Source organism: Danio rerio, chromosome 7 (genome assembly GCF_052040795.2).
Source record: "Danio rerio strain M-AB ecotype USA chromosome 7, GRCz13ab, whole genome shotgun sequence".
NCBI lineage: Eukaryota > Metazoa > Chordata > Actinopteri > Cypriniformes > Danionidae > Danio > Danio rerio.
In genome coordinates, this window is record NC_141027.1 from 48,120,398 (window position 1) to 48,141,873 (window position 21,476).

Sequence of the window (21,476 nt, forward strand, 5' to 3'; positions counted from 1 at the left end):
ATTAGTTTAGCAGTCAAAAACGAATGAGCTTTTCTGTATGACTTGACATAACTTGCATATGATGAAATTATCTAAATTACTTTCCTTCCTTTTTAGGCTTTAATGTTTTACCTGTGGCTACTTGTGTGGCTCCTGTGACATTTGCCAAGCCACCGTTACTTAATATCACAGGCCACAACCTGGAACAGTTTTATGAGAATGCATATAACAAAATGACAGCAAATCAGTCAGAAATGACCTTTCAGTAGCCGTGTGTTTTATGTTTTGTTGATAAAGGTTTTCAGCATTGTTGGCTACATAAAACTACTGTACTGAGCCGGTATAATCCATGACACTTCACCGTAGGTATGTTTGTTGTCTCGTATTTGATGCTTCCTGTTTTAAGTTCATCATAACATTTACAGGAAGATGCATTCACCGGTCAGTTAGATACACTTTATGCATTCAGAACTGCCTTAAAGGGAAATTTCATTAAACAATTTAATTTCTTTAATTTATTTACCCTCCACCTATTTTTTTTTTATTATTATTTCCTACTGAATTTCATTAGCTACATTCTTTGAAATATCTTCTTCTGTGTTCAACAAATCACAGAATCACACACAGGTTTGGAGACACTTAAAGAGACCAAGATGAAAGTCAAAACTTACTATTACTCTTCCTCTATTGAACACAGAATATATTTTGAAGGAAGCTGGAAACCATCTATAGTAGGAAGTTAATGTTTAGAGGTGTAAAGCATTCTTCAAAATATCTTCTTTTGTGATCAACAAGAAACTCAATCAGGTTTAAAACAAGTTAAAAGTGAGTAAATGATGACCAAATATTTTTTTGGGGGGGTAAACTACCCCTTTGATTAAATAAAAAGTAGATTGATTGCTGGGTGATATCACTTCAATTATGACAGGACATTTTCCTTAAATATTTTGCTCCATACTGACATAATGCCATAACACAATTTATTTAGACTTGTTGGTTGTACATCCATTGTGTAAATCTCATGTTCCAGTACATCCCAAAGGTGCTTAATTGGATTGCACTGTAAAAAAAAAAAAAGGTACTGAGTTCCACACAATTCCTTCATGCTGTCCCAACGCAAATTGATTAATTTAAATTAATTGTTTTTGCAAATTTAAGTGGATTGAACATAAAATAATTAAGTCAGCCCAAAGACAAACTCAAGAATTGTTCATTCATTCATTCATTCATTCATTCATTTTCTTGTTGGCTTAGTCCCTTTATTAATCTGGGGTCGCCACAGTGGAATGAACCGCCAACTTATCCAGCAAGTTTTTACGCAGCGGATGCCCTTCCAGCCGCAATCCATCTCTGGGAAACATCCACACACACATTCACACACACTCATACACTATGGACAATTTAGCCTACCCAATTCACCTGTACCGCATGTCTTTGGACTGTGGGGGAAACTGGAGGAAACCCACCCGAAGGCAGGGAGAACATGCAAACTCCACACAGAAACACCAACTGAGCCCAGATTCGAACCAGCGTACGAACCAACTTGCTGTGTGGTGATAGCACTACTTACTGCACCACTGCCTCGCCAATAATTGTTTATTCAGCTCATTTTAAATAAATAGTTTGAACAAACAGCAACTTTTTTTGGGGGATGGGGGGGGGGGTAGTGTGAGGTCTGGTGAATGTGAAGGACATCTGAGCATAGAGAAGTCAGTGTCATGTTCAAGAACACAGTGTGAGATTATTTGAGCTTTTAAATGGCATGCTGTCATGATGGAAATAGCCATCACATCATTTGGCTAATTCATATGAATTTGTATAATCAGATTCAGAAACAGAAAATCTTTATTGCCAGGTATGTTCACACATACGAGGAATTTGTTTTTGTGACAGAGCTTCTACAGTGCAACAGAAATACAGAGAGAGGACGAAAAACCAATAATAAAAATATTCTAAAAACAGTAGTGAATGCAACGATACAAATTGACAAGTGTATGTGCAGCTATATTACTGTATACAACATCATATGTGCAACTGTTATGTGCAAATTGGCATGTAAAGTGTGTTGTTAAATAAGTGTATATATGTATAAAAAGTGGATAGCAAGTAGTGATGTTGATTCCGCAATTACTATCATCAAGTGGTAATGAGAGGGATTGCCTGAGAGAAGAAACTGTTTCTGTACCAGGCTTCTGGTGCGCAGTGCTCTGTAGCGTCGACCAAAAGGTAAGAGTTCACAGAGGCAGTGTGCTGGGTGTGAGTGGTCCAGAGTGATTTTGGCAGCCCTTCTGCTCGCTCTGGATAAATACAGTTCTTGGAGAGTAGGGAGGGTTATACCAATGATTCACTCAGCAGTCTGAATTATTCAACATAGTCTTCAGAGGTCGGATTTGGTGGCTGAGCTAAACCAGACAGTTATTGACGTGCAGATGACTGATTAAATGATGGAAGATGGATTTGTTGAGCATCGTACATTTCAGGATGATTTGCTCATCCCCTGATGATGATTTGGTTTAGGGATGGGTTTTCAAGGCATGACTTCCTTTAAAAATTTGAATGACATAATCATTATAATCCTTTGAATAATAAAGCCACTTTTCTGCTAATATGTAAAGCAATGCATGGGTAGGGCAGAGCGGTGGTGCAGTGGGTAGCACTGTTGCCTCACATCAAGAAACTTGAAACTGGATTAGTTGCCATTTCTGTGTGGAGTTTGCATGTTCTCCCCCTGTTCGCATGGGTTTCCTGTAAGGGCATCCGCTGTGTAAAACATTTGCTGGATAAGTTGGTGGTTCATTCCACTGTGTCAACCCCAGATTAATAAAGGGACTGAGCCAAAATTAAAATGAATGAATGAATGAATGCATGGCTAGACTGTGGCTTTTAAATATTCAGTTGGTACTAAAGGGCATAAAGTTTAATGCATTCATCTGATGTATGCCAAATTCTGATCTCATGTGACGTTTTGCCTCAGTTTTCTGCTCTGTCAGGAGTGTCGCCGATGTGCTCCTCTGCTGCTGTAGCTCATCTGCTCCAATGTTTTGTTGTGATTTCACAGACACTTATCTGCAGATGCTATATGTAACAAATATTTATTTGAGTTACTGTTGTCTTATCTACTAAAACCACTCTAGCCATTTTTTTTTTTTTTTACATCTAGGCAGCAGCTGACCCAACTGACATCAACAATCTCACTCATAGTCACTCAAATCAAACAAATCAGTTTCAACTTCAGCGGATTGTCTGGACCAGGTTTACAAGCTTTAATGCAGTGAGATGTTGTGATGTGATTGGCTGATTAATAATTTATAGAGGCAGTTGAACAGGAGTAGCCTACCTAATAAGGAAGACTGAGTGTTACTTATGGCCATGATGGGGTTCGGAAGGATAGACTGCATTTGAATTAATACCCAACTGAGCCAGAATCTAATGACCACAAAACTGGAATGTGTTTAAGTCTTTAAAAAAAATGAGCTAATTGAATTTTAAAGCAAATTAAAAACAGCAGTGGGTAAAAGAGAAGCTTGACTTATGGGTTTAGCTGTAACTGAAAGCTGCTGGAGCAGCGATAAGCCATGGATGAATTTGGCTCTTTTTTTTTTTGGTGGGCAGCACAAGTCTGTACCTTTTTATAATCCTTTCAAGTTACATGGATCCCTGGTGGATTCTAAAAAGCCCACTGATGTCGTCATTTACGAGATCAGCTTTTCACGGTCCCAGTGAAAGAAAAGATTTAGCAGATGACTTGCGAGGTGGGGAAATACAAAAGAAAAGGGAAAATACTTGGACACGCTTGTGACATTTGAGTGACCCCTCTTGGTGCTTCTTTGCCAGTTAATTCCAAACCTCCAGTTTTTCAATTTCCATAACATAAAAGTTCAGTTTTATGCTTGAGCAAGTGGAATCAGGAAGGAAAATACATGAGGAACTTTCTCTCCTGAGCTTCAGAATTTTTTGCTGGTTCCCTAAAATATGAGGAAGCGAACTAAAATACGCTTGAAGTCCCCGACTTCTCTAACTGGACTTCTTAAATAGGGAAATAAAGTGAGAAGTAACAAAATAAAGAAAATGACTGCAACCCACTTTCTTCTTTGTGCTTATCAAGGACTAAAGTCAGACAAACAAGTGCCTTCCAAGAAGAAAAGAGGCAGCCATTAAACATTTACGCTTTTCTTCCCCCATAATCCTTCTTTAAGATGAGCCGCTTGCCAATTTATTTCATACATCTCTTTGATAATCTTCAGCCCTTTCATGTCAGCTGCCACATCTTTTATTTCTTTTAACCAGAACCGTTCGGATGCCCAGGCGTTTCCAGGCCATTGTGATGTCTAACTTTTTAGTGGAAATTCAATAAAGGACTGTTCACAGCTGTAGATTCCATTTTATGAAGGTACCAATTGCATATTCAACACACACACACACACACACAAAAAGTTTCTAAGGGGTACAATTGTGCACAAATGTTTAAATGATGTGGAGACTTGCATGAAGGACATGATGAATAATGTAGCAGTTATTCTCTTTTCACTTGCCACTGCATAGAGAGCTGTGGGGATCCGGTGTTTGAAGTAATCTCCATGTCATGCATCTGATTGGGGCCAGAGCTTCTCATGAGACATTCAATAAACAGCAGACTCAGACAAAGACAAGGAAAAAAGTGCACATTTAGGCGTATATAGCAAGTGGATACAAGTGTCATTTAGAAACCCAAGTGATTTCCTTTGTTAAAGAACGTTGTTTCCTTCTGTCTTGATTGGCTGTCTGAAAAAATACACTATATTTAGGAGTAGATTCAAAAAAACATTTATTCAAGCTATACAGTCAGGTCCAAAAATATTGGGACATTGACACTATACAATTCTTATATTTTTGGGACTATTTACTAACAGAATCATCAGGGATGAAACCCAGCGTTTGATGATGTCTATGCGTCCCACTCATAATTGACTGCAAATAATTTGCAACCAAAGATTAAAAAGGGAAAGTTTGATTAATGATTGTTATTCTGTCCTTTTGTACTTTTGGTCCCTTAACAAGTGGGAGGTACATGTTAAAACTGTTGTAATTCTTACACTCTTCACCTGATTTAGATGTAAACACCCTCAAATTAAAGCTGACAGTCTGCTGCTAAAGCACATCTAGTTTGTTTAAAATGTTAGAATTATGTTGATGTACCAATATGTATGGACCTGATTGTATATTATTTACGTTGAATAGATTAGCTATATGGTTACACTTATCTACACATTCACAAGATCTACAGAAGAGTCGTTCACATGGTGTTTAACCCAAGTTATCATCTTTCTAAACAGTTTTTACAGTTTTCTTTTGTGCACCAAAGTGTTTTTGGAGCTTTGTATGATTGCAAACCACTGAAGTCTTGTAGAAAATTTTGACAAGGTTTGAATGTCTCCTGACTGTTTCTATAAGAGAGCTCCTGGATTTTGCCTAAAATATCTTAATTTGTGTTGTGATGATGAGCAAAGGTCTCAGGGGATTGGAACTTCATGATGGTGAGCAATTAATAACAGAATATTTGTTTTTGGGAGAACTAATCTCTTAATGCCTAAACCCAATTGTCAGCACCGATACACATCATCATATATTATAAGCATTAAATAAGCACAAAACTGTAAGCAATGTTAGTTTACATGTTGTTCACATGTTTATGAATGTAAATCACAAGAAAATATAAGGACTTAATAAAAAAAGAAAAAAAAAACGTGGTAAAATTCCCACCATATGTGGTATACTTTAAGGTCTTTAACTTGTTGTGACATTAGCATTTTTTCAAAAACTTTTCTTTGAAGAATATTGATCGTGGAACACAATAATAAATGTAACCAAACAAATGATGATTTGTCGAATATACACTACCTGACAAAGGTTTTGTCGTCATCTAAGTTTTATGAACAAAAAATAACTTGACTTCTAGTAGATAATTTGCCTCTAGATTATGCTTATTTTACAAAAAAAAAAAAAAAAAGTATGATCATGCCTTGATTTTTAATTATTAATTAGTACAGTAAGGTCTGACTTTGTTTAGACAAAATCTTGTCACTTAACAGAAATTATGTACACCAAATAATATAAAGTCATGGTGCAGTGGAAAATGACTCAAATAATTTATTATTAGTCATCTGGAATGGCAAAGAAAGCGTTCTCGCAGGACTCCCAGAGTTTAAGATTCTTTGGATTCATTTTCAAAGCCGCCTCCTTCATCTTACCATAGACATGCTCAATGTTAATTTCTGGTGACTGGGCTGGCCAATCCTGTGTCACCTTGACCTTCTTTGCTTTCAGAAACTTTCATGTGGAGGCCGAAGTATGTGAAAGAGCGCTATCCTACTGAAGAATTTGCCCTCTCCTGTGGTTTGTAATGTAATAGGCAGCACAAATGTCTTGATACCTCAGGCTGTTGATGTCCTTGCCATCCACACTGCAGATCTCTCGCACACCCCCATACTGAATGTAACCCCAAACCATGATTTTTCCTTCACCAAACTTGACTGATTTTTGTGAGAATCTTGGGTCAATGCAGGTTCCAATAGGTCTGCAGTATTTGAGATGATTGGGGTGCAGTTCAACAGATAATTCATCTGAATAATCTACTTTCTGCCACTTTTCCAAATGATCAACTAGAAGTCAAGTTATTATTTATTGCTTTTACAACTGGGATCAACGACAAGACTTTTGTCAGGTAGTGTAGAAGCAGAAATTGTATTAAGCCTAAGAATACCCAGGAATGATTTCTAACCCTGTGTAACTTATGAAATTTGGTACTGGAAGATTATCCTAGCTTTCATCAGAGATTGCTTATTCGAAAGAACAATTAGATTATTTGTAACTGCATAGTATGTTTTCTCTCCAAAATATGGAAGCGAGATAATTCTATAGAGTGTTATTACATTAATACTATTCCATCATGCTCATCTGATCATGGTATATTAACAGGGAAAGGAGACTTACCATTGTGAGAAGGTGGTCAATCTCCGTAGTGTCTCTGTAGGGGCTCAGAGTGTTCCACACAAATGGATGATACGCTTTCCTGCGCAGAGATATTTAGAGATTGCGTATGGTGTCAGATGAAGGTGCCGGCAGTGTACACAGCACGGCGAGATAAAGATCTAAAGAAATACTGCTGACTATATTTGGCAGGAACCTCAGGCAGAGCATATACTGGTCTCTGTGTGCGTTCTTATCTGTTGTGAACATCATAAGCTGTCATATGAAATGCACTGCCACTACTGTGGAGATTTTCCATTTATTAAAAGCTCTTGAAGCCAAACAGGGACCTTGTGTATTGTATACACTCCAAATGCAAGGACTATATAAAAACAGCCTTCAGGATGTTTAGTGCTGGTATTGGTTGTGAGAATCTGTAAGTATAAAGTCTGAAGGGGTTTTTACACTGCACTTAACCTTGAGCTGTGTTGTTCCACCCTACAGTACATAGTATAACTTTTTTGATTTTTACCCATACTCTTGGGTGAGTACAGAATATTGGATCAAATGTACTTAGAATTGCTTTTGCACTGCTTCGTTTGTCCACAACACTGAACTGGGCCACTGTTTCACAGTTAGAAAAAAAACAAAGGGCACAAACTGCTGAAGATAAGCAGAACAAAAGTCAAATGCCTTGGTTGGTCAGCACTGTTTTGGCAGCAAGTAGAAGACCAACATGCAGGTGGTCATTGGCATATAGGCTTATTTTACAACTACAATAATTAATGTTATATTTGACCCTTATTGAATCCATTCAGTCGATCTCTAGGTGTGTAGGGAGCATCTTAGCTTAGCTTAGCATAAATCATTGAATCCGATTATGACGTTAGCAGTTCAAGAGTTCACTTTCAGCTGGTGATTGCAAAGCTTGTTCAGCATGCTGTCCTAGGAGAGAGCCCTGAGCTTAATAAGATCCTCGAGCCCTGGGCTCCCTCCTGTTACCAGGGTAAGAGGGGAGTTTGAGCTTAGGTAGATCTTGATAAACTCCGCTGACTTTTTAATGGCTCATGACAGATTATAGGGATAGCTATACTGCTTACTAAGAGCTTGTCTGTAGTGCCAATTTGGTATGTTCAAATTACTTATATTGCATATTTTTGGACTGAGAGGAAACTGTGGGAAAACCCACATGAGCACAGGGAGAAAATGCAAACTCCGCACAGAAATATTGACTGGTCCAGTAAGGACTTTTAACCAGTGTCATTCTTGCTGTTAGAACACTGTTTGTATTTTCGAACCAATATGGCTAGAAATTTTACTCTTGATGGCAAGTACTAATGAAGAAACCATGCTGCACCATGGCTACACAGGTGCAATTATGTTATACAGCCCCTGTAAATAGTCCTAATAGGTAAATAGATAATATCATTGCAACTGCTGTAGTTTTTTTATTTATTTATTATATGCTGAAATAAGAGTATAAAGATCCTACCCATATATGCCTAGAAAATAGCAACTTTTAATTTTTTGTTGGACTAATGATGTAATTTGTATTAGTTAATGAAGAGGCATCAAACAGTTCAAAAGTACCCTGTGGGTACTACAAGACTCAGTTCTTAGTCTCTTACTTTTCATACTATATATGCTACCACTAAGCGATATCATTAAAAAACATGGAGCTAGTTTTCACTGTTATGCTGATGATACAATATTTGTATGTCCTCTCAACCTAATCATTTTTATGAATTTACGAAATTAACAGATTGTATAGCTGATATTAAAAACTGGATGACTAAAACCTTCTTCTTACTAAATTCAGATAAAACTGAGGTCTTGCTTATTGGAACCAAAAACCTCACAAAAAACTAAACTAGAAGATTGTCTAACCCTTGATGGACTCTCAGTTCAGTCCTCGTCTTCAGTCAGTCAAAAATATGGGGGTGATTTTTGATAGCAGCTTGGCATTTGAAGGCCAGATTTCAAGCATCTGTAAAACTGCATTTTTTCATCTTAAAAATGGAGCCAAACTTTGACAGCTTATTCATGCTTTCATGACCTCTCGGTTAGACTATTGTAATGTGTTACTAGGCGGTTGCCCTGTAGGCCTCATTAACAAACCTGGTTCAGCTAGTTCAAAATTCAGCTACTGGAGTACTCTCTAATACAAAGAAATATGATTATATTACTCCAGTTCTTTTATCATTGCATTGGCTCACTGATAAATATCGTATAAATTTATTTTACAATTTTATTGACTACCTAAAAAGCCCTGAACGGCTTAGCTCCCCAGTATTTGAGGGAGCTCCTGATGTACTATAGCCCCTCACGTCCAATATGTTCAATTAATTCTGAACAATTGATTATTCCCAGAATATCAAATCAGCTGTAGGCGGTATATCTTTCTCATATCTGGCACCTAAACTCTGGAACAGCCTTCCTGGCACAGTTCGGGAGGCAGACACACTCAGTCAGTTTAAAACTAGATTAAAGACTTATCTATTTGCATAAGCATACACATTGAATACAAATACTTTTGAAATCCAAATCCTCAAAAGCATAGGTCTTAAACTTAATTCCTGGAGGGCCGCAGCGCGTAACAGTTTTGTTACAATCCTAATCAAACACAGCTGATCCAAATAATCGAGGTGGTCAATGCCTTGATTAGTTGGATCAGCTGTGTTTGATTAGGGTTGGAGCAAAACTGTGAAGAGCTGTGGCCCTCCAGAAATCTTTGCTCTTAGGCAATTGTTAGGCTGTATTAATTAGGGCAAACGTAACCAGGAACACTTCCCAAAGGACATTATAATTTGAACGGCTTCTACACTTATGTTAGTGTGTTTTTTCATTATCCTGAGGTCTCCATTATCCTAGACAAGGCCATATCCTGAGCAGATGCTATGGTGGTCATTAAGGACTGGAGAGCATAAGACTTGTTCCTGTAAGACCACGGTGACAGACGAGTCTTAGCATTGATCCTGTGGGCCAGCCTGTACACCCTCCGGTGACCTACTCGCACACATGCAGTTTCTCCATGATGGACAACCAGCTTTCTCCAGCCTCCAACGTCTAGACTGCTGCTCTGCACAGGAAGTTTGGCTAGAGGAGAAATGTTTGTTCTCAGTTGAGCCTGATTTCTCTCGAGTTTTTTTCTTGTTCACTTTCGCCAATTGGTAAAAATTAGTTTCTCGCTACTGTTGCCACTGGCTTGTTAGGTTTGGGACGCATCGATGGCTTTGTTCTTCAGTGTTTGGGCTTCTAAGTTGAACATTAACTCTGAAAACTTGACTGACACAGTTTCAATTTACTAGAATTTCTATGTTAAGTGCTATAGAAATAAACAGGAATTCAATTAATTGAATAACAGAAGAGTCAACCTTTAAATAAGAAAACTATTGAGGGAGGCAGTTATGGTTAAAATCCGATTCAAAGATTATTACACTGAAATGAGAGTATAGTTCCAAGCCATATCAGCCAAGAAAACAGCAACTTTTCATTTTCAGGTGGAGACAGAGATATAATAACTGTGCATATGGGCATTATACTATTGGTAAAGTAACAAATCATTTTTTTTTCAAAGACAAACCGTTTCCTAAAATTATATGAGTTAACTTGCTGGGTTTTTCATTGATATAAATCAACAATGAATTAACTTGGATCTCTTTGTCTGTATTATTCAAGACAATGAATTTCGACTGACATATTTACAGTAAAAGAGTTTGTCAAAACTGTAGTCCAAGAATAAGCCTCTGGGACACTAACTCTGCTATAAACTAGGTCTGGAGAACAGATTTGACTCTCGTTCACCTCTCAGGGCGCTGATGCAGGTGGACTTTAGAGATCTTCTGCATCTCAGCCTTGATCTGATCCAACTTTTCTTTTAGCAGCCGAGTGTGAGTCTTGTATCTGTGTCTCACTTCAGTCGTACCTCTGGGTTTTAGATGGTGCTGGTCTTCTCTGGGACTCACATCTGACGAAACCTGACCTGTTTGGCATTAATCACAGTCACATATGGGGTTTTGATTATAATTTCAGAATAAATTAAGATACATAAATGTGCATGATTGTTCAGGGCTGGGTCAGTGCACCAGAGCCTCGGACAAAAAAAAGGGCCTCCAAATTTTAGCCAAAGGAGTATAAGAAGGCTGGGCCTTTGCTCCGTAAAGTGCAAGTTGAACACTAGGGTTGCTCATTACATGCAGTTTGTGTTGACCATTGGGAATCTAGGGCTCAGGGTTACTCTTCTATTGATCTATGTTAAGTATTCCATACCACCCACAGGCCAAAAGATCAAGGTCCAGCTCTTGTGAGACAACAAATGTAGATTTATAACTTTATAACATCCACCATTAACCTTTCTTTGTTGTCTGAGATTGGTTCATTGCCTATTGATTTTTGTAGAATGTATGAGATGATGTTGTGAGATGAATGAATATATTCATTTTTGGCATATCAAGGACTAAAGTCTTCTTTTTTTCTCGAAGCAGTACAACACCGGAGAGGAAAGAGATTGGCAAGTCGACCGGATGATCAAATCAAGGCAAACCTATTTGTAGAGCGATGTATGCATGATTTAAAAGCGTACTCTGTTGTGTCAATAGTTAGAGCCCAGAGATTTGCCAATATAAAATCCAGGTATAAGTAGTCCTCAAGATCTTTGATTTAGCTATTGTATATTATATATGTATAACACTTTATTTTGATGGTTCATTTGAGTGTTAATAGACTGTCTACTTTATATCTGTTGATACTGTTGTTAAACAGACATTTAACTGACTATAAGTAACTTTGCAAGTACATGTCAACTTACACTAACCCTAACCTTAACCCTAACCCTAACCACAAGCTAATAGTTTACTTATAATCTAACGAGAATTAGTTGGCATGTAGATGCAATGTAACTTAAATTCAACAAACTGACCATCAAAATGAAGTGTGACCTACATTTTAATTCTGTAAAGTGTAAATTTTATTGTTGTGTATAAAAACAGGTGCACATCTAACCATTTAAATAAATAAATAAATATATATATATTTTTTAATGTAACAAGAAAATGCTTCAACTATTTAACTCATGATAAGTAAAAAATAATAAAGTGCAATTGAACCGGATGCTTTCACACTAGCACTTTTGGTCCGGACTCGGATTCGTTTGACATCAAAGTACGGTATGTTTAGCTTGTGTGAACGTGTCTTTTGAATTTGGGTGCACATCCGTGAACCGTACCCGTACGTACCCGGTGGTTTAGGGGACGGTTCGTGCGAACTCTGGCACAGTTCACTTCTATTATAAATACAATCGTACCAAATATTGAAAGTGAAACACAAAGTGCACAACTTTAGTTTTCATAATGTTCATTTGTGTGTGTGTGTGTGTGTGTGTGTGTGTGTGTGTGTGTGTGTGTGTACTGTGTAGGTCCAGTATTAGCTATCCCATGATTTATCAATCAGATGAATCCATACACATTATCTTCGTCTTGAAGAATCAATCCCCCATCCACCCCTACTCCTCCCTTTCTGTCCTATATAGTATATTATCTAGAATAGTCGGCATGGTGGCTCAGTGGTTAGGACTGTTGCCTCACAAGAAGGTCACTAGTTCGAGTCTATGCTGGTCCAGTTGGTGTTTCTGTGCAGAGTTTACATGTTCTCCTGTGCTCATGTGGGTTTCCCACGGGTTCCCCTTTTTTCTCCCACAGTCCAAAAACATGAGGTATTGGTGCATTGATTAAACCAAATTGGTACTGTAGATGTGCATGTAGTTCTAGGCTCCAATAGATGCCTTTCAGTCAGCGGTCTATCTTGCCAGAGCAAATTCTAATAGGCCCAGAAATATCCAAGGAGCTCTCGAGATCTACCTGAGCTCAAACTCCCTTCTCACCCTACAAAACGGGAGAGGGCCTCGGGCTTGAGGATCTTCTGAGAATCTCTCCTGGGACAGCATGCCAAACACGCGTTGTTGTCAATCATCAGCTAAGTGTGAACTCTTAAATATATGGCTTCCATCTCAGATCAGCAAACCTTGGTTTTTAATAATGGTTTTGTTTTGTAAAAACCAGATGAGACAAAAAGTCTAACATTTGAGATGGTTTGCAATGAGATCGATGCGATGAGTCCACTTGTCAGTTCACCCAATCAAAATCTGCTGAATTTATTTCTAAATTAATTTTAAAAATTTGAAGAATTTATCTGGTAAACATTATGTTCAAATATATGTATATATCTTATTATCAAAAATAAAAATGTATGACTCGGGCATTCGATTTTAATGTGGATTTTTAGGACTTACTGTATGGATTTCCATCTGCAATATACTTAAATGTGAGTAAATGAATAGATACATAGCTATGACTGTGGATGAATACCTTAACAGCAAATGCTATTTCTTTCTGTAAAATATCCTGTCAAGCAAATAACTCAAAAGACTGACCTTTTGACTATATGCAGCTTTTATGAGAAAAGATGTGCAAATACCAATGTCTTATTTGGAGTTTGTAACTGAATGTTGCTAAACTTTTCAGATCGATCCGGGTGACTAAGCTCTCTCACCTGAGGTGGCTGCACCCTCTGATTCACATTTTATCCCTTTTGCTGGCGAAGCTATACTGTCCTCATCGTCGGTTAGAGTAGATGCTGATAGATCTAATTAAAGCAAGAAAACAGGAAGGTGATAAGGGTTATCGGTCCCATTTACAATGATAAAAGATGTGGCATTAAGCAGTTAAAATGCTGAGTCTTTCAGATTTGTTTCTAAATAGAGGACTCTACTGTAACTGATAACCTGCTGAAAGCAGGACCAAATACGCCTGCAGAGAGAAAGTGTTTAGCTAAATATAATGGTGAAATGGAAGCATAACAATGCATGAGGACAATTTTGCCCTCTAACTGTGAATGAAGAATTGGGCCACTTGCCTTTTAAATCCTCCTTCGATATTGCTCTGCTGTTGCTTTGACTTGAAGACGACGACGAGGACAGCATGCTTTCAAAGAAGTCATTTAATTAAAGTCTGAATGCTAAAGAAACACTTTCTTTCACTGCAGACAAGAGCATTCAGTCTTATGAATGTTAAAGGCGATGGGAGCCATAGCAACAGTAGTCAAGGTGCAGTCAAACAGGGTCTTGTGTGTAAATGGACTCCCGCTGTCAGAGATAAACTGCTTTAAGTCTGCATATCTGGGGCAAACCCTCAAAATGGAAACTAACCAAGGTTACATTTGTTGCTTTCAATGGTTCTAAAACTTTGTTTACATCATGAACAATTGTAAATAAATTGGCATCATTAGCTTGGTAAATGACATCTCAAACATAGCGGCATTGTCACCGGTGTTCCTGTAAAATAATGAGGAAAGATAAAGGTATAATGTGTTGAGCTCCAATGTATTTAGGGGTATTAGATTTTATGGAAGATATTTAGTTTATATGATGAATAGATTTTAGAGGCTGTTAGTGGACACCATTTCACCCTTTTAATTACATAACCCGATTTCACAAACAAGGCTCAGACAGTTCAACCCACCCAAAAAATGAATATTTACCCTGTTTACCACGGTTCCATTTTTTTTTTTTTTTTTGGACACTAAATATTTTGAGGAAAGCTGAAAACCTGTAATCATTGACTTCAATATAGGAGAAACAAATATTATGTGAACGATTACAGTTTTCTTCAGCTTTCTTTTTAGTGTTGTGTAAATGAATACATATCAAACCTCTTTAACAATATTAAAAGTACATGCTGAGTGACTAATTCACAGTTTTGATGATCATTTTCATGTTTGCTAGTTCTGAGATGAGGTAAGATCTAGGTAGACTATCTGCTTACATTTAAAGTAGGGCAATAAATACCACATTAAATAGGATTCAAACTAACATTAGAACGTTTGACACTGAATAATGCACATGATCAGCACTGGTGATTATTGTTGTAGTAGTTTATGTTGTTTTTCCGGATATAGATATAGAAACCATTTCCAAAAGATACATTTTGCTTGTCACTATCGCAGATAGTTAGGACGAAAACATCTTCTAACATGGTAAATATACCTTTTATTGCATATCGCAGTGTCTTGTGTAATTAGTACACAGTATAAGAACCATTGAAATATTCACAGAACAATACAATAAGCAGCTGAAGTCACAACACCTCAGAGTTCTTTTCTAAAGGCCAGCAGTGCTGCAGCTAAATGTTTATATATATATATATATATATATATATATATATATATATATATATATATATATATATATATATATATATATATATATATATATATATATTTTTTTTTTTTTTTTTTTTTTTTTTCATACGTTCATTTTACTTTAGTTTGGTCCCTTTTTTTCATCAGGGGTCGCCACAGTGGAATGAACTGCTTACATATCCAGCATATGTTTTACACAGTGGATGCCCTTCCAGCTGCATCCCATTTCTGGGAAAAATCCATACTACCTCATCCATATGGCCAATTTAGTTTATTCAATTCACCTATAGCGCCTATCTTTGGACTGTTGGGGAAACCAGAGCACCCGCAGGAAACCCACGCCAACATGGGGTGAACATGCAAACTCCACACAGAAATGCCAACTCACCCAGCCAGGACTTGAACTAGCGATCTTCTTGCTATGAGGAGGCAGTGCTGACCACAAATTTTATATATTTTCCATATTGATTTTCATTTGTAACATAGTTAAGTTATGAAGACAACTTATAGAAAAGTACATTTGGTCTGTGTAATGTAGTCAATAGGCAAGTTGACCAGATCTTAGAGGTGCACAAAAACCAATATAAACACCGTTATAAAATAAGAAAATCTATAAAAACTCAGTAAACAGTTTTAAACATTGCAAGATGGTGATCTAGGACTTTAAAGAATGTGTTCCATTGTAAGGTGTGTAATATCCCCACATCTGTGTAAAAATTCAACATGACTTCTGTTCTAGTCTGGTGCCGGTGCATGTGAGCACTGTGCATGGTTATAGATGCCACCAAAATGTAATGAATAAACTGCCAAATATTATGGGCTGTTATTTAGTGAGTTTAAACTACAATATAGTAATCAACATCACACGAGCCATTGATCCCCTGAATATCAGGAAAATTTAAAGTAGGATGTTTATTTTAAGCAAATGTTTAATAAACGATAAGTTAATTACAGTTATCACCACTTGTTTAGACACAGCTTTATGCATTTTGACCAATTTCAATTTCAATTTTGACCAATTTAAAGCAAAACAGATATCTTTTAGCAACATCTTTGGTGAGCCAATGACCCATCCACAGAGGCTAAAAATATAAAACTGATTCGCCCCTTACATGCAGTTTTATTTTTACTACCTTGATAATTGTGTCACAACCTTGTGGTTTTAGATATACTGTGTGAAAGACCCACACCACACTGATAAAAGGTCCAGAATTTGTCCCATACATGAGCTCATTTGTCTTATTTTGACATATGCAATCATAAATTGTGAAATTAACCCATTTAATAAGGCTTCAAATGAATGCAGACTATTATAGTCCAATGTCCAGCTGTGCAAGAAAACATGATGTAAGTGAAGTCATCTTTCACTACAACTAACTTTTATTCTGAATCTAGGAAAATATCTTTTAAAAAGGTTAGTAGCACCAAAAGCTGCTTATAAAGTTAGTTCTAATACTAATTAGGCTATTTTTGTTATCCATGAACTTTCAAAATGTAATTCTTTTTTTTTACCAAAAGAGATTAGAAAAATTGTTAAGTTCTACAGTATTAATATTAATATGGTTTATTATTCAGATGGCCAAATTCTAACTAAGGAGAGTTGAATGTACTGCACAATTTGTTATTTGCCCAATAAATGACAATAGGCTCCTTTTTCTAATGATATATGATGTAATAAATTGTTAGTAATAAATTGTTGAAAGAATATTTGAAGAGTTCAGATCCAAAAACCTCTAAATGTCATCTAAAATGTTCTCCTAAAATAAGGATTTTTCTCAGGCTCCTATGTTTTTGTTTAAGTATTCACTTTAAAGATAATGAACAGTTCATCACTATAAAAGAAACATTTTTCAGTCTAGACACAAGAGTAGGAGAAACATGCAAATTTTAGTTATTTAGAATAAAAAAAGCTAAAATGCAATATTTAAACCTCATAGTTAAATAGAAAATAAGGCGAATAACTGCAAAAAAGTCAACTTTTTGAGAAAAAAGAACCAAACCTTTCACCATGCTAGTTATGGGCTTTCATCCACTGTCTGCAGCTTATCCATGCAGGCCAGAATGCGGGGGGCAGCACTCTTAGCAGTGTTCATATAATTGCATAAATTCATATTCCATAATCAGAAAAACTTTGGACAGTATATATAAAAAAAAAAATAATATTTAGGACTTGTATTTCGGATGGCACCATTAATGCTGAAATGTACATGAAAGTTTTGGAGTATTACATGTTAGATTTTTTCCAGGGATGCCAATGCATATTTCAACAAGACATTGCAAAACCACATTCTGCACACATTACAAACCCTTGGCTGTGGAGGAAGAGGATACAGATACTTGACTGGCCTGCCTAAAGTCCCGACCTGTCTCTAATAGAGAATGTGTGGTGCATTTTGAAGCACATAATGCAACAATGAAGACCCCATGCTGTTGAACTTCATGACTTGGTGTCTTCAGTTCCTAAATGTATTTTAAGTGTTGTGAAAAGAGATTGAAACATTATAAAGTGGTAAATGTCTTACTTAAATGTGTTGCAAGAACCAAAACTGGAGTATGTTCATAAAAAAATCACGAGGCGTACCTTAAATAATGTTTGTTGTGTTGTCTGCAATAAAATACAAGCCAAAGGAACATCCCATCAACATCCCATCTTTTAAAAAAAATGTTTTCTATATTGTACCAACTTTTTCTGATTTGAGCTTATATACAGCGTGTCTGTGTTTGTGGTTGTAAAATATATATTTTTATTTATTTACTGAAACATCAAATTAAACAATAATGCAGTAGGCCTATTGCCTCTGGTCGCATAGCCTACTTTACAATATTGAGTGAAATTAAAATTCATACAACATCCCTGACATTGTTATTTAATTAAATAATAATACTTTAAAGTAATATTAAAACGTGTTATACTCATGGATACAAGCTGCAGTTTAGCACAGTATATATATATAGTCGTAAAGGTTGTCATGACTATCCGACCCGGGGCAAGTGTTCAACAGGTAGAGAGACTGAAGAGGTGTGGATCTTCTTCAGGAGGGTGAGGCGCTGGATATGAGAGCCTGTCCTGCGCTCGTGCTCGTTTTAAAGCCGTTGGCGGTGGTGCGCTGCGTGCTGTCAGTTCGCAGAAGAGCAACAACACGCTGCTGAATTAGCCAAGTGCTCGCATATATAAATGTTATGTTATTATTTAATATTGTTGTATTTTTTCTCCCTCTTATGTAAATCGTATGGAGAAGAGGTTTGTTTTTGTATGCGCCCCTCGCAGGCTGGAGGCGAGTGTCCGTGAAGGAGGAGGAGCTACCGGACATCCGATAAGGAACTACGAGCTTCATTGAACGGGGTGAGAGACATAGTGCATATTAATATGTATTGTTTTACAGTAAGTGATGATTTGCAATGAGCGAGATGAGGTAGGATGCAGCTATCTGTCTGTCCCCTTTCTGGAGACCGAGATCAGCGGCTGATGCGATCTGAGATCTCCTGACATTGTTGCTGAGCTGTGAGCAGGAAACACCGCTGCAAAACACAGGCCTGCCAATGAATCAATGGATGAATGAAACAAGTGCGGCGCGATGCTTTATTGTTTTGCATTGCAGCCCTTGCAGTATTTTAAGCCCAACTGCGCTCTTTTGTTTGTTGCTGTTTGTAACGGACGCTCTCAACTTGCGCGTATAGTTCGCGAAGTGTTATGGAGCAGACATGCATAGATATCGTTTGGCTCTATTAGCTTTACTGTTTACGATTTGACGGCTATAATGTTAGATCGCTGTATCGCAGCGATTTTTTTGCTCACGAGCGAAAGATAGGCTATTGATTTTAATTTCTTTCTGATTGAGTCCTTCATATTGTAAATCTTAGCAGAAACAGCTGATGTGCGTATGTTTTCTTTATGTAGACTACAGTATTTTCATAGATGCATTAAATATTAAATATTTACTACACGGTACTAATAACGTGCCTGTTTTTAAGGCTTGTTTATTGTTTGGTTTTGTATTACCGCCCATGTGTGATTTAGCTTTTCAAACAGTGATCACATATTTAAATGGCTCATCTATCTATCTATCTATCTATCTATCTATCTATCTATCTATCTATCTATCTATCTATCTATCTATCTATCTATCTATCTATCTATCTATCTATCTATCTATCTATCTATCCATCCATCCATCCATCCATCCATCCATCCATCCATCCATCCATCCATCCATCCATCCATCCATTATGAGCAAGATGTCCATGTTTTTACTGTATTAAGCATGGATTTTATCACTACCACTCATTATAATCGTCTCCAGCAGGAATCCTGTATTCCAGTATGACTGCCGTCAGGCAGAGGAAGGGCAGTAAAGGGAAGGAGCCGGGGCCCGGCATTCAGAACCTGAAGCCAGAGTGTGTTGCTGAACCCAGAGAAAGGTTTCCAACAGGTCAGTTCTGTTCTTTGCAATGATCGGATATAAAAATTCCTCACCATTTATTCACCCTCGTTTGTCCCAGATGCTTTCTTTAAATCAGAGATGCCCAAACTAGGGCCCACGGGCCAAAGTTGGCCTTATTTATTCTTTTGATTTGGCCCGCCAGAGGGAAAATGATTGAGATGGGTTGGGGAATGTCTTTAAAAGAGATTTTCATATTTAACCTTTTATTTGTTTGTTTTATTATTGAGCTACAAAAAAAGAAAACTGAAATTAAATGTTGTAAATAAATCAGATTTTTATGGAGTGAGGACAAAGCAGAAGACAAAGGCATGCTAATCTAGTCAATGTTCAGCAAGAAGGTCGCTGGTTGTCATTTCCTTGTGTAGTTTGCATGTGTGTGTGTGTGTGCGTGAATTAGTTTGTATGAATGTTTCCCAGTACTGGGTTGCAGCTGGAAGGGCATCTGCTGTGTAAAACATATGCTAGATAAGTTGGCGATTCATTCCGCTGTGGCGATCCCTGATGAATAAATAGACTAAGCCTAAGGAAAATGATGTAAATGCACACACAAGTATAAAATACAAAAAAAAGTATGAATAAAACCTTTATTTGGTCTCACTTTATATTAAGTGCCCTAAACTATATAAACTTACATTTAAATTGATTACATTTATAAATACACCGTTGACCCATACTTTACACTTTAAAACACCCTTAAACCTAACCATACCACCAAACCTGTCCCTGATCATACCTGAATCCAACCTCAATTGTACAATATGTCTTGTACAATGCCATATGAACACAAAAAGTGAATTTTATTTATTTTTAATGCAAGAACCTTTTTGTTAAGGCCACTTAATATGAAGTGGGACCCTTTATTTTGTATGTGATTAGATAGATAGATGTTACACAATTAATCAGCACTAAACCTCAATGCATCTGAATCACTGTGATACTGTAGTGACATGTACAGTATTATGTATTTCAACTTTAAATGTGAAAGAATTGGGTCATGGTGGCGCAGTCGGTAGCGCAATCGCCTCACAGGAAGAAGGTCCCTGGTTCAAGCCCTGGCTGGGTCAATTGGCATTTCTGTGTGGAGTTTGGCTGGGTGCTCCGGTTTCCCCCACAGTCAAAAGGCATGTGGTAGAGGCGAACTGGGTGAGCTAAATTGGCCGTAGTGTATGTGTATGAATGCAAGAGTGGATGGGTGTTTCTCAGAGTTGGGTTGCGGCTGGAAGGGATTTGCTGCGTAAAACATATACTGGATAAGTTGGCGGTTCATTCCGCTGTGGCAACCCCTGATTAATTAAGATACTAAGCTGAAAAGATAATGAATGAATGAATTAATGTGAATACAATTTAATATTATATAGACACATGCACACAACACCGAAACACTTGCAGAAGTGATTTTTTTCTCCCACAAAAATAAATAAATAAATAAAAAAAGGATTAGTTGAGATGTGAAAGAAATTATTTTAGCATTCAAAAGCATTTCAAGGACAAATTCAACAACTGTCTGTACTGTTGGTGTAACAACTGTAGTATAGATAATTAATTGCTTATGACTAATTTACTTGAAAATAACTTAAAGTAACAGTACCATCTTGGGGTGTGCATTATTTTGTAGGGCTTGGCTATTAATCGTATTAAGCATATTTAGTCCTCATTTTGGCATTGAAACAGGCTCTGTAATGAGCTGTAAATCTCCTGCAGCTGCTTTCAGATAGAGCAAAGTTTACTACACAGAGCTTACTGACTTTGCTGTGTGTTTATTAGGGATGGGAAGATTAACCGATATGTATCGATACGCGGTCATACGCGTGCACGATGCGAGTGCATCGGTTGAGCAGCAGAGGATGAATGAAATTTTGGAAGCAAATCGAGATGCATCGGTTTTTGCGAGATGCATCGATTTTTCCGAGATACAGC

The 21,476-nt window shown here is 37.2% G+C and overlaps 2 protein-coding genes across 16 annotated transcripts in view; one reads left to right on the forward strand and one right to left on the reverse strand.

The window, feature by feature from the left end:
• Nucleotides 1–235: 235 nt before the first annotated feature.
• LOC147836099 (uncharacterized) lies at nt 236–14,025 on the reverse strand. 2 transcript variants are annotated; one of them, XM_087261735.1, is made up of 5 exons: nt 13,834–14,016; nt 13,471–13,563; nt 10,729–10,906; nt 6,949–7,027; nt 236–4,740 (listed from the first exon to the last, which is right to left on the reverse strand). In XM_087261735.1, the coding sequence occupies exons 1-5, from the start codon at nt 13,898–13,900 to the stop codon at nt 4,675–4,677; spliced, it is 483 nt and encodes a 160-aa protein (XP_087117861.1). In that variant the 5' UTR covers nt 13,901–14,016; the 3' UTR covers nt 236–4,674. The 2 variants fall into 2 exon arrangements, 1 of the variants encoding a protein (XP_087117861.1); XR_015496142.1 differs by having other exon boundaries at nt 929–4,740; nt 6,949–10,020; nt 13,834–14,025.
• Nucleotides 14,026–18,413: 4,388 nt separating this feature from the next.
• The window catches only part of dpy19l3 (dpy-19 like C-mannosyltransferase 3), an 88,225-nt gene continuing 85,162 nt past the window's right edge, over nt 18,414–21,476 (forward strand). For 7 of the 14 annotated variants that reach the window (XM_087261717.1, XM_087261721.1, XM_087261720.1 and 4 more), the window contains exons 1-2: nt 18,414–18,460; nt 19,419–19,547. In XM_087261717.1, coding sequence (XP_087117843.1) covers nt 19,439–19,547 — 109 coding nt within the window. In that variant the 5' untranslated portion in view covers nt 18,414–18,460; nt 19,419–19,438. The remainder of the gene's footprint in view (nt 18,461–19,418; nt 19,548–21,476) is intronic. The other 7 variants (XM_087261716.1, XM_087261718.1, XM_087261719.1 and 4 more) reach the window with 1 other exon arrangement.

Coding starts and splice junctions, on each gene's coding strand:
- LOC147836099 (XM_087261735.1), bottom strand. CDS start 13,900: ATGCTGTCCTCGTCGTCGTCTTCAAGTCAAAGCAACAGCAGAGCAATA. Junction 10,907..13,470: donor AGAGGGTGCAGCCACCTCAG/GTGAGAGAGCTT, acceptor AATGCCAAACAG/GTCAGGTTTCGTCAGATGTG. Junction 4,741..6,948: donor TTGACCACCTTCTCACAATG/GTAAGTCTCCTT, acceptor GTATTTTTTCAG/ACAGCCAATCAAGACAGAAG.